Source organism: Bombus affinis, chromosome 15, assembly GCF_024516045.1.
Source record: "Bombus affinis isolate iyBomAffi1 chromosome 15, iyBomAffi1.2, whole genome shotgun sequence".
Taxonomy (NCBI): domain Eukaryota; kingdom Metazoa; phylum Arthropoda; class Insecta; order Hymenoptera; family Apidae; genus Bombus; species Bombus affinis.
The window spans coordinates 2,885,866-2,897,409 of NC_066358.1; the positions used below are offsets into that span (position 1 = coordinate 2,885,866).

The 11,544-nt window shown below is 35.7% G+C and overlaps 1 protein-coding gene across 7 annotated transcripts in view; it reads left to right on the top strand.

Annotated features, from left to right (window-relative positions):
• The window catches only part of LOC126924961 (uncharacterized), a 64,248-nt gene extending 59,534 nt beyond the window's left edge, over positions 1-4,714 (top strand). For 2 of the 7 annotated variants that reach the window (XM_050740038.1, XM_050740039.1), the window contains exon 4: positions 297-1,471. In XM_050740038.1, coding sequence (XP_050595995.1) covers positions 297-491 — 195 coding nt within the window. In that variant the 3' untranslated portion in view covers positions 492-1,471. Of the gene's footprint in view, positions 1-296; positions 1,472-3,187; positions 3,312-3,538; positions 3,638-3,726 lie in introns of those variants that run through there. The other 5 variants (XR_007713756.1, XR_007713757.1, XR_007713758.1 and 2 more) reach the window with 5 other exon arrangements.
• Positions 4,715-11,544: the final 6,830 nt, after the last annotated feature.

Here is an 11,544-nt window from a genome sequence, read left to right on the forward strand (position 1 = left end):
GCTATTATTTCTTAGTTTGATATTTATTATCTTCCAAGGAGAATAAAGTCTATAAATATCATAGTCATCAATTTTGTTTTAAAAAGAGTTCTTTTTTTATAATGTCCTTCGATTTTCTTTAACTGATATTTACATTATCACTGTGCCGAGTTAAATCTTAAAACTCTTCGCTCTTTATTTCTTTAACATTCCAATCCTTACTTTCTTAATTTATTAAATTCTTTAATTTAACGACGTCTTATTCGTAGAACCTCTCACCCAATTCCGTGTCAAAATTTCTTCTATGCTATCTATAGACTGTCGCAACCCTCGAAGACGAACAACCTTCACCGTGCATCGCCGTTTCGCTAATTTTACACGCAATTGCGCCGTCTCCAACCCCTTCGCGGCATAGTTCATCATCTAACGCGCACGCAAACACTCGAAAGCCGCGGAGAACTAATCTCGCGAACTCGGCAGGGCTCAATTTACACTGTCTGGCGAGCCCGTAAATCTCTAAAAAGCTTCGTCGCCTTAATTCTTCCGGCCCTTAAGTACAAAGGCATTCTCCTCCGCCTTTGCCATCGTGAAAAAACAACCGGTAGAATAAAGACTAGAGAGACAAGAGAGAGAGAGAGAGAGAGAGAGAGTGGAGAGACAAACCAAGGGAAGAAGAGAAAACAATTGCTCCTGATTTCCACGAGAATTCTCGCTCGCGAAAGGACAGAAGGAAACGAGTGGATGAAAGAAGCAGATTAGAGCACGGTTAGCACGCGCTGCAAGAGATAAGTTTTACGTACAAATCGCTTGAAAAATGGAACGAGCATACAAATGGTGCTACAGTGGCTCGCGAAAGTGTTCCAACACTCCTAGAAACGACTTATGTATATATTATAGGAAACATTTTAAAATATTATTAGCGCTGTAACGAGACACAACTGTCGTGATTATATCAAGGAAATTTAAAACAGATGTGAAAATGTACTTAAAAATAATAAGATATTTATGGCAAGTATGCACTTTGCAAAGATAACTAAAATATTTGAGGAGTCAATTATTCACTATATCAATGAGTTACAATATTTAGCGGAACCATTTTTGGCAGTAATTAATATTTGTTTAAGACTACTGTATATTAACCTTTCACTAACAATAAGTGTATGTTTGTAACAAATCTCTTTTAACTTCAATTTACGTCGTCGGACCGATTTCAAAGTTTACTAGCGTAATCACGATGGTCGTGACTCATTATAGTAGCAACGCAATTTCAAAAAGTTTCGTATAATGTACATAATATGTTGGTACAAATTCTCTGTGGTAAATGTCAAAATGCTTCTTTGAGTTACTATATGTATTTCAAATGTTCCAATATTGTTATATACAGTATACATATACAGTAGCTAATAACGTAGTACATAATGTGTAATATTTTAATATTTTATTATCTTACTATCTTAATGAAAAAGAAATAAACAAATAAAGTTTTGCAATATTCTATGCTCTTTTTATAATCACACTTTACTATTACTATTAAACATAATCGCAATCTTGTTCACGCAAGTAATTACAGTACTATACAATCTTAAAATATTCATCGCCGATGACTATCATGACGGTAAACGTGTTAATTAAATTCATTTAAATTAAGACTTATAATATATCGTATAAATTACAAATTATTTCGTTCACATGAATTTCCAGTTATTTGAAAAATCTGAGATTTTTAAACAATCCAAATATACATACAGAAACAGGCAACACTTTTTTAATTTAAAAAAAGTTAATTTTTAAACTTATAAATAGAATCAATATTATGAAACGTGTGTAAAAGTCAATGTTTAATTTCAACTGATGCAATAAAACGATTGCCTTCAAGTTCAGTTAATTAACAGCGAACATTACGCAATTGGTGTGTATATGCAAACAACTTGGAGGAACGAACGTGAACCTAAAACCTACACGCCAATTACACAAACACGTTATTTGCATAAACATAGTAATCGTGATACCGCATCCCACGTACGGAACAACAAAATTAAAACTGCCAACTGACTACCGTCTCAGAAAAATTCATGCGACGTTTACGTTCGCATTGGTAATTCATTTTTCATGTATTGATATCCTATATTCGTTCAAACGCTTCCATGAATCAGGATACGAAGATAAGCTCGATTTAATCAGTTTATAGTACGCTAATACTCGTATGCGACTATTGTGTTTATGATGAACCAAATCATCGCATATCAAAGTTTGATTTGACCATATACCTTTCCAATTAAAATATGTCTCGTCAAGAAGAGTCAAGTGTCCAAATACCTTTCAGCAGTAGCATATTTGCTTAACGTTATGATATTTTCTCATAATGACTGCCTCATCATGTTTTCTGGTCGTATATTAGCGACCTCGTTACGTTCTTCCCAACTGCCACATCCACCCTTTTCCACCTACCTGTTCCACGTAACAAACAAAAAACAGAGAGGACCTTGTCGAGGAAAGAAGAGGAAAAAGAAAAAGGAAACTTGAGCAACGTTTCGCCCTCTCGCGGATTTATCATCCCTCACATCCGGCGAACAGTTGACCTTTCTCTCCGGCTGATTCCGGGCCGGCCTCTCCGCCTCTTTGAAATCGATATTTGCTTCTTTTCCTTCCGGCTGGTCGAGCCGCGCCGCCGCCAGTCTCTCTCTCTCTCTCTCTCTCTCTCTCTCTCTCTCTTTTATTCTCTTTCTTCCACCGTTTCCACCTCGTAACGGAAGAATACGGCCAAAGAAGAAGAACGCGGAACGGCCCGTGTTGTCGAAACGGAATTGGCCTGATCAACGTGGGCGGCCCCCGGATCTGATTAAACTACGTCACCTCGAACTCGAACCGGAGAATTAGATTTTCCAAGGTAGCGAGACGCTCTCTCGAACTCGATCAGCTTTCGAAAAGTAGTAGACGCCCGCGAGAACGCGCGCGGATTTTCGAAGGGAAAGTTCGCTAACTGACTTAACGAATTTTTTGCCGAGAGCCCGGCTGGGGATGCGTAGGGGCTGGATCGGAATATCGAACGAGCTATCGGGACACACGAATGGCTCGGGATGAGTTTAGACGATGGTCCTTTTTACGGAGCTGGCGGTATTCTTTCGGTTGTTCGTCCTTTTTGGGTTCTGGATGAAGGTTAGCAGTTTTAGGGATTCTTTTCGTATATTTCTTTCTGTATGTTTTACAGTAGCGCACGAAAATACCCGAACACTTAACACAGAATTCTTTCAAGAATATATTGTGTGCATTGTGGGAAACTTTTTGAAATTTCCTTAACGCTGTAATGAGATATAACCACTACGACTACAATGGTAAAGTTTGAAACAGAACCGAACAGTTTTTCACGATTAATGCATGTATAGAAGTTATATGTAATAGAATTGAATGGCTTTCGATGTTATAAATGAAAATCAGGTGTTTCATGAGATTCTCTTTATGTTTGTTTTCTGTATTAAGCTTTGAACGCTACGTTTTAGAACGATAAAAACTGGATAATTTGTTCAAGATTTTCCGCACAATTATTTCATCGTCGTTTTAGTGAACAGTGAAAGGATCAACAAGAAGATATTTATCCGGCAAATTTCCTATTTTTCATCGCTTTAACCTTTACTATAATTTGAATGAGAAATATACGTAGGTACATGCGTGCATTTGTCAGCTAAACACGTTACTTTCATGTCGAACCAGGCTATCAAGAGCAAACGCTATTTTCTGTCTCTGTTCCAGACGAAAGCTCACCTTGACGTATTGGCAGATGCCATTTTGCGATGGGCAAGAGGACGCTAATTCCTTTGTTGACGATGAACCTCTGACCTATGCATAAAATCATAAGTCTGACGAGTTTACTTCTTTATACATTCACGTATATACATATATATACATATATAATATATATATATATATATATTTGTATATATATAATATATGTATAATATAGCATATAATATGTATATGATATATTCCCATGTATGTGTACGTGTACTCACACTCTTGCGTACCCGCACACATATTCAGGGTTTTCGTTTCGTTGCTAGCGGACGTTTCTCTTGCGAGCAGTTCCAGAGGGGGATGAAGGCAGTTGAGGTAATTCTTCCTTACTTTTCGCAGAAAAAGGCGATAAAAGAGAAAGAAATTTATTAACAAGCTCAAGACTAATTGTTGGATTTCGATTGAAAAAAGATCGGGTATGGAATGGATAATCCCAAATAATTGGACTTAGATGTGAAATTGTGGATTCGATGCAGTCTTGAAAATAAAGAAACGTTAGCTTATTTGATGTATTCGTTTAATTCGAACGAACATGTACTTTCAAAATTCCTCGACATTTTTGCAAGCGTAATATTAAAATATTTGCATCTTTCTAAATGTATCATTTTGATCTAATTGGTATTCCTGCTATAAAGAAAAGGCTTCATTGAAATTGAATATATTGAAACCCCCAGGATAAAACGAAAGGAGAAATCATTAGACTGCTACGCTAAATGCTTATGTACTTATGAGACGCAAGAATGCTCCTAAAAGACACAGCATTCTAAAACACAGAATGCCTCGAACCTCTGTTTCAATTGTACTTCTTCAGTTGTATTCGTGAAAATATGAATCCGTAGAAACATCCGCACTCTAAAAATCATTTAATCTCCAAAACACGGAATAAGAGGAGAGAATCAGGATCTATCATCGATCTACGGTGCTTCTAAAATTCTTCTAAAATTCTTCTAAAATTCTAAGAAAACCTAACGTCGCACGAATCACTGGAATTACTTTACGCGGTCACGTTTCACCGTGGATGCGACTGCAAAGCATCCCCTCGTATATTCTCGGCGATTTAATCCGCTCGCAAAAGGAACGCGCGCTGACTAGAAGACGAACACCCTGCTCGCATTCTCCCCGTTCTCCCGCATCATCTATTTTGCAGAGAGTTCTCCCTTTCTCCCGTATATAACCGTAAAGAAAAACACACATACACACACAGACATACACACACAAACACAAACACATAATGAGAGATAGAGAGAGCTTGCGTGTGTGCATGCGGAAACGTGTGAAAGAAAGAAAGAGAGAGAGAGAGAGAGAGAGCGCGCGCGCGAGAGTGAGATGTTCACGTTGAAATCAAACTCAGGGGAACGTAAAGATGAATCGTTTCTCGAGCAACGCTCAGCCAAAAAATATGGCGGATCCGTGCTCGATTCTTCGAGGGGTGCGGATTGATTCTGACGCGGCCTCGTTTACACGCGTTCGCTACGTGTCCTCGCACGAGGATATCGCTGAATCGATAATATTTCGATAGACAGGCCGTTGCTTGTTAATTAAATGGACGTGTTCTGCGGCTTGACGTTTAGAAGATGATAGCGAAGACAGGAAGTTGCGATACGTTTGGCGCGATTAACGCGAGCTTCCGACTGGTTCGGTGATACGTTCTGAGATACATACTGTTGATGGATGACCGGAAGAGGGATATCGCGCGATTCTATCGTGAAACTTGTTCGTTCGATCTTTCTTTCTTCTTTTTTCCTTACATAGAATCGCAGAATTGATCGGAGTTACGGCGGGTCAATTGTGGAGAATTTTCGAATTATTAAAGTTTGCGTTAAAGATATCGAAATTATTGGAATATCTGAGAAGTTTGAGAATTTTTCGTGTTATTATTATTCGTAGAAATCTTTAAGTATTTCATTGTTACACGATTCGTCGAAAAGAATAGTCAAACATTGTGAAAATAACGAAGCAGAAGCATCGTATCGAGGAAAATGTTCTATTTTATTCAAAACACGTTTCTCCTGTGGCGATACAACGATTTGCACCCTTAACTAATGCGTCAAATAGTTGTTGCGCGTCTTTTTATGGAATTCCTTTGAGAATGCTCGTCACAGCCTTCCGGATGTCTCGAATGTTATCACAGCGTTTCTCCTTCGTTGTTTTTCGAAGCCGAGGAGATCGAAAGTAATTGCACGATGCTAAGTCCAGCGAACAGAGTAGCTGGTGCAATATTTTAATTTATTTGTTTTCAAGAAAAACAGTTATGGTCGCTGCATTATGGGTCGGTACGTTATTACGCAACAGCACCATATTTTTTCACGCGTGAACCAACTCTACTCCAATGTTGATCGCTATAATTCTGCTCCTAATGATGACGATGACAAAGGATGTATTTCTATGTGATAAAATTTTCGCATTGATGTCGCTACTGGGTTTTTTTTAATCTTAAGTTGCTCCGTTATTTTTGGAACAGATTGTGTACTTTAATTCTACCTTTTTGTAAAATTGTAAAATGTAGCAGGATGCTGGAAGATTTGAAAATTATTAGAGTTTGTTAAAAATTTTGAAAATATTGGAATATTTGAGAAGTTCCTGAATTTTCGATGTTATTATTATTTGTGTAAGCATTAGCGTATTTTAAGAATGTATACTTTTTTGTCGTTTTAAAAGACTTTGAAAGTAATTTGTTGCGGATATTGAAACTGTTGGAACATTTAGACAATTTTTTTATTACTATAGGAGATTTTTGAAAAGTTGGAAGTTTCAGAGTAATTTATTATTATTTTTCTATTGTTTGAAAGAATTGGAATTATTGATAGACTGTTTATCTAGTAATTATGAATTAGCTTGATGTAGATGTTGAAGATATTGAGAAATTTAAGAAGTTAGTATAATTATTCGGTTTGTAAAATACTTTGTTGTGAATGTTGAAAATTTTGAAGTAGACATTTTACGAAACATATTAAAATTAGATTTCCGTATTCTTCTAGGATAATTATGAGCTTAGTACGAATATTATATATAAACAATTTATACGTTGGTTTCGTAGAAAAGACATTGAGAAATTGAAATGTCTGTTCTTTTGTAAAATCCTTTCGAATTAATTTAAGTTATTTATACAAGATTTATAACTTCATTTATTTCATCGAGAATCTCAGCGTTTTATTCTTTTGTACAATTTCTTGAAGTAAAGGTATAAAACGAATATCTTTTATGAATAATTTTTCTCTCCTGTTAGAATTCTACAATTTCCTGTCATCGAGAACGAACGATCAATTTTCTTGCTGTCGGAAACCCATTTCTACGTCCAGAATCATCTGTCACTACAAGGGAAAGAATTTCATCTGTCATTTCGGACAGGATTTCGTTGTTCTCTGATACCGTTTTCCAACGCGATACCTCCTACATCTAACGACTATATAATTTATGAAAAATAATGACAGTGATTAATCTCGAACTAATAATAATAATGAATTGTATATTTCTCGATTAACGAATTGTTGTTTACAAATTAGATAACAGAAACAGATGCATAAATTCACCTTTTTTGCTGACAAAAATCTACATAATAATATAATAATATAAAAATAATAAAATATTGCGATCTAAGGGCGAAAAGCGATTAAAAGTATTCGATCGAATAATTACAGTACAAGGTTAACAATTTAATCATTTTAATCCAAAAATCTCTCATTTAAAATATATTTTAAAATATGAGAACCTTCCTCGATTTCCTCGTTCTCTGAAGAGCAGAAAAAGTAATGTATTGAGATTAAAGATTATTAAAGATTAAAAAATAATTTCGCTCTTTTCTCTCATCTATTTTTCATATTTATTTACTGTAACTAATTAATTATTATTCTCTTAATTTATACTAAATTTTAATACTCACACGAGTGCGGAAATTCCTTTTACGATATTTGCATGAAACGGATGAATACTGTTGGTGGTATATTTCTATTAACCGAAATTTACACTTCCTGTTATAAAGTCTCCATCAACCGAAATGTAGTCTCAATTTAAACATCGTCAGAAGTAAATCCCTATTAAAAGTTTGCCACCAACTAAAATTTACATTAAATTTAGATACTAATAGGAATACACGAATTTCTGTTATGAAGTCTTTATCAACTGAAATTTATATCAACTTTGGATACTATAGAAATAAGATTCTATTAAATCCTCTGTCGAACAAAATTTATATTAAATTCACACACTAGATCCTTCCAAAATCTCTTGAAATCGCTTAGAACTCTCCAAGTTACCAACTGAAATTACAATATAACTCTATTCATCGAAACTCATTAGGGGACAGTTCACGTAATTAGACTTCATACGATAGCTATGATAGGAGACGAGTTACTATCCTTTTTACTTATGATCTTTCATTCGAATAACGCAGTCATAGATTCAATTAGACAGTTACTTCAGATACTTCTGATACGAAAAATGCAGAAATGCTAAAAACCATAAAAAGATAATTAAATCGTTTATTTCGAATTCTTTTTCGTTTTATTGCACTGTCAAATGATTAATCGAGCCCTAATTAAAATTTTGTTCTAATAAATGGAGTTCTACTATAATACACAAGGAAAATTTATGAATTAACCCCTTTAATTAACCCTTAAAATCAAACCTTATGGTAATTGATTGCACAATTAAAGGAACGATGTCTAATCTCTCTTTCCTCACCATAAATGAAGTGATTTAAAGCGTAATAGATTTATTGGTTGTTTAAAAACTAAATTAAACAAACATAACACGTGAGTACGGAAGAATTAAATACAAAATAAACATCAAGTTGCAGACGCGTCCAGGACAAACTATATCGATTTTCGCCTAACAGAAAACGCGTGAAAACGAGGCCGCCCATCATGGTAACCAGGTATCCTCATGTTAAAGTACAAATTAAGGGTGTCCGAGGTTTCAAGGGGCGTATAACAGTAACGTTCGTACAGCGGCACCAGGAGATCTATCCGGTTCGATATTGGCGCCGTCGCGTCGATCCATCCGCAGTCTCTTTGACTGCGACTTAACAAAACAATCGAGCGATTCCCGCGAGCCGTGTGAACTCAAAACCTTCGACGACTTTATTTTCGTACGACGCGAACGCAGACTACAGATTTCGAAGACTGAGAACGAAAATAAAAAAAAGCCACTTTTAGTTGGCGCGTGGAATCCTATTGGACGACGACTTCCGATTTCAAGGGACGACAAGAGTCCAATACGATTTCTGTGCATCGATCGTTCAGCCATTTATGCTTGAGTACACGCGGTAAGATCGGACATTTTTTGCATGCGCGTTTAATCAAACTGTTTCTCACGATTAATGATCTTATGAAACTTAACGAAAGATCGATGGAGAAAGAATCGATGAGCAATCATAAATGGGCTGAATCATCCCCCTCTTGGTTTCCTCCTGCTGGATTTCTCCTGTTGCGTTCCTGACGATCCCTATTCTTCTTCTTGTTTCTTTAAACCTCCTCGTTAGACCGTACGTATTATATAGCTTAGCGGTAAATGTTTGACTGTGTCTCAAGCGATACCTTAACTTTAATCTACAAATCTGTTCGTGAATCACGTAAATATGTGAACCATTAGAGCTTGTAAAGATCGAGGAAATATAGTTGTATCCTGTAACCTTGGAATGGTGAGTTTTGAATTTTACCAAAATTGCAAAGAAAGAGATTTTATCAGAATGGGAGAAAACAAAATTCGAGGCTTTTTTGACATTTCGATATTAATACTTTATCGGTGGGTGGGTTTCACTGAGAAAAACGATTTTATTTCAAAAAAAAAATTAATTAAATTAATTGCACTATCCATATGAAAATTTTAACTACTGTTTTTACGTTTGTTTTAATATTATTTCATTACACATAAGGTATCAATTGACCTGGCCTATCGTTGAAGTGTTAATTCGTATATTATCTAAAGAAAAATGAATTTAACTTGGATTTTATTAAACAACCTCGTGAATGAATTAAATTTTTCAGATAGGGAAAGAACAAATTTATTCACAGATTTAAAAATTATATTTATTTAAAGGATCACGTACTCAAAAACTCTTTCCAAGGTTGTCTAAAAAAAATACAGAAAAAGGAAGGAAGAGTAAGTCCTACAATATAAACAGAACCTCGAGAAAATTACGAGCTCGCTTGTCCACGTTACGAGAAAATGATCAAGCTGTCGACTATCGAGACGTCTCGAGAGAAACGAGACAAGCGTTTGCTGTACTGCCGTGTGTTTGCTTGTTTATAAAAAAAAAAGAAAAAAAAAGAAAAAAAGGGAACGGTGAAAACGCACGTGATCCGGAGAATGTGCAGCCTTCTAGAATTTGTTGGAGTACATTACATATATATACACTTTTGTTTCATCAAACTAGTCTGTAAGGATTTACGATTTAACAGAAGAAAAAAAAACAGATAAAAATACTAAAAAAAAAAGAAAAAGGAAAAGAATAAAAAACCTCCTAGGATTATGCGAATAAAAATATATACCGATCTATCGATAGAATATAAATCTCGGATTGAAAGAATGAGAAAAATATTGGCGAACACCGACGAGACTCAACTACGCAATATTACAATGTGTATGAATTGAAAAGGAAGAAGATCAAATCGTGGAAGTAGCAGAAGAAGTAGAAGAGACGTTTAGGCGCAGAGAGGAAAAAATTCGCGAATACACGTCAAGCGAAAATTCCCTTCTTGCAAAAGGTCAATTCAGTATTACAGAGCGTTTAGATTGTACATTGTGAAGTTTCATTTCGCGCTCGAACAAACGGTACGAAGCGATCCGACGAGATTGGCTCGCGTTGTTTCATGGTCCTCGATCGTTTCCAGACGGCCAACCTTGCGATACTTGATCTCTAAACTCTCGAGTCTGGATCGCTCGTAGATCTTGAAGATCCGCGTGCTGCCATGTCTCGTTTCTAGCAACGCGTCAAGTGCGAGAGAATCGCTCGCAGTAGACACTTTTCCATTTCGTAGTTTGACGTAATTCGAGGAAGAAAAGCGCATTTATTCGACGACTTTGCTTAATCGAGTCATCTGAATACAGGGTTGCACCCTTAACCCTCCGGGACCCATTGTCACATTTCACAGCTTCGAACGTTTCGTCTTTTTCAATGATAGAATGATTAGACATATATATACGTTGATTGCTTTGAACGTCTTGCTTTTTCGTTGTTGTTTATTTTGGGTGCATTCTCCTTTATAAATCACCAGACCACCAGATAATTTTAAACGGAAACTTTATTAACCCACTCGCGTGTCAATTTCCTTCTCCCGATTCTATTTGTATATTTATGTTAATCTTTTTTGACGCAGAAATTAAATCAAAATTGCAGCTTGGAATTTTATTCGAACGAAATTTGTTCCCGTTTGAGATTATAAATACGCGATAACGACGATGAGAGGAACTTCTTCATGATGATTCAATTTTAATTTAAACGAAATTCATTTTGCGTTATGATCGAGTTAGAATCGAAATTGTAGCGTGCAGCAGCGATGATTATTAAATTTAATTTTGAGCGCGACTGAGTTTAAATGAATCTTCAATCAAATTTTAGAAGCTTAGTATAATATCTTTCCTCTTGTGGTAAAGATACTTGGTAAATATCAGTTTCGCTTTCGTAATTAGATATATATAACATTAATTAAATAAACTAAATATCTGGTGACTTATGGATGATAGTTTGCACATTTGCAAGCGTTTGAACAGCTTCCAATGTCCTTAGCTTAGAAATTATTTAGGAGACCCTGGGTTCACGGAGGGCTAAGCGAACTG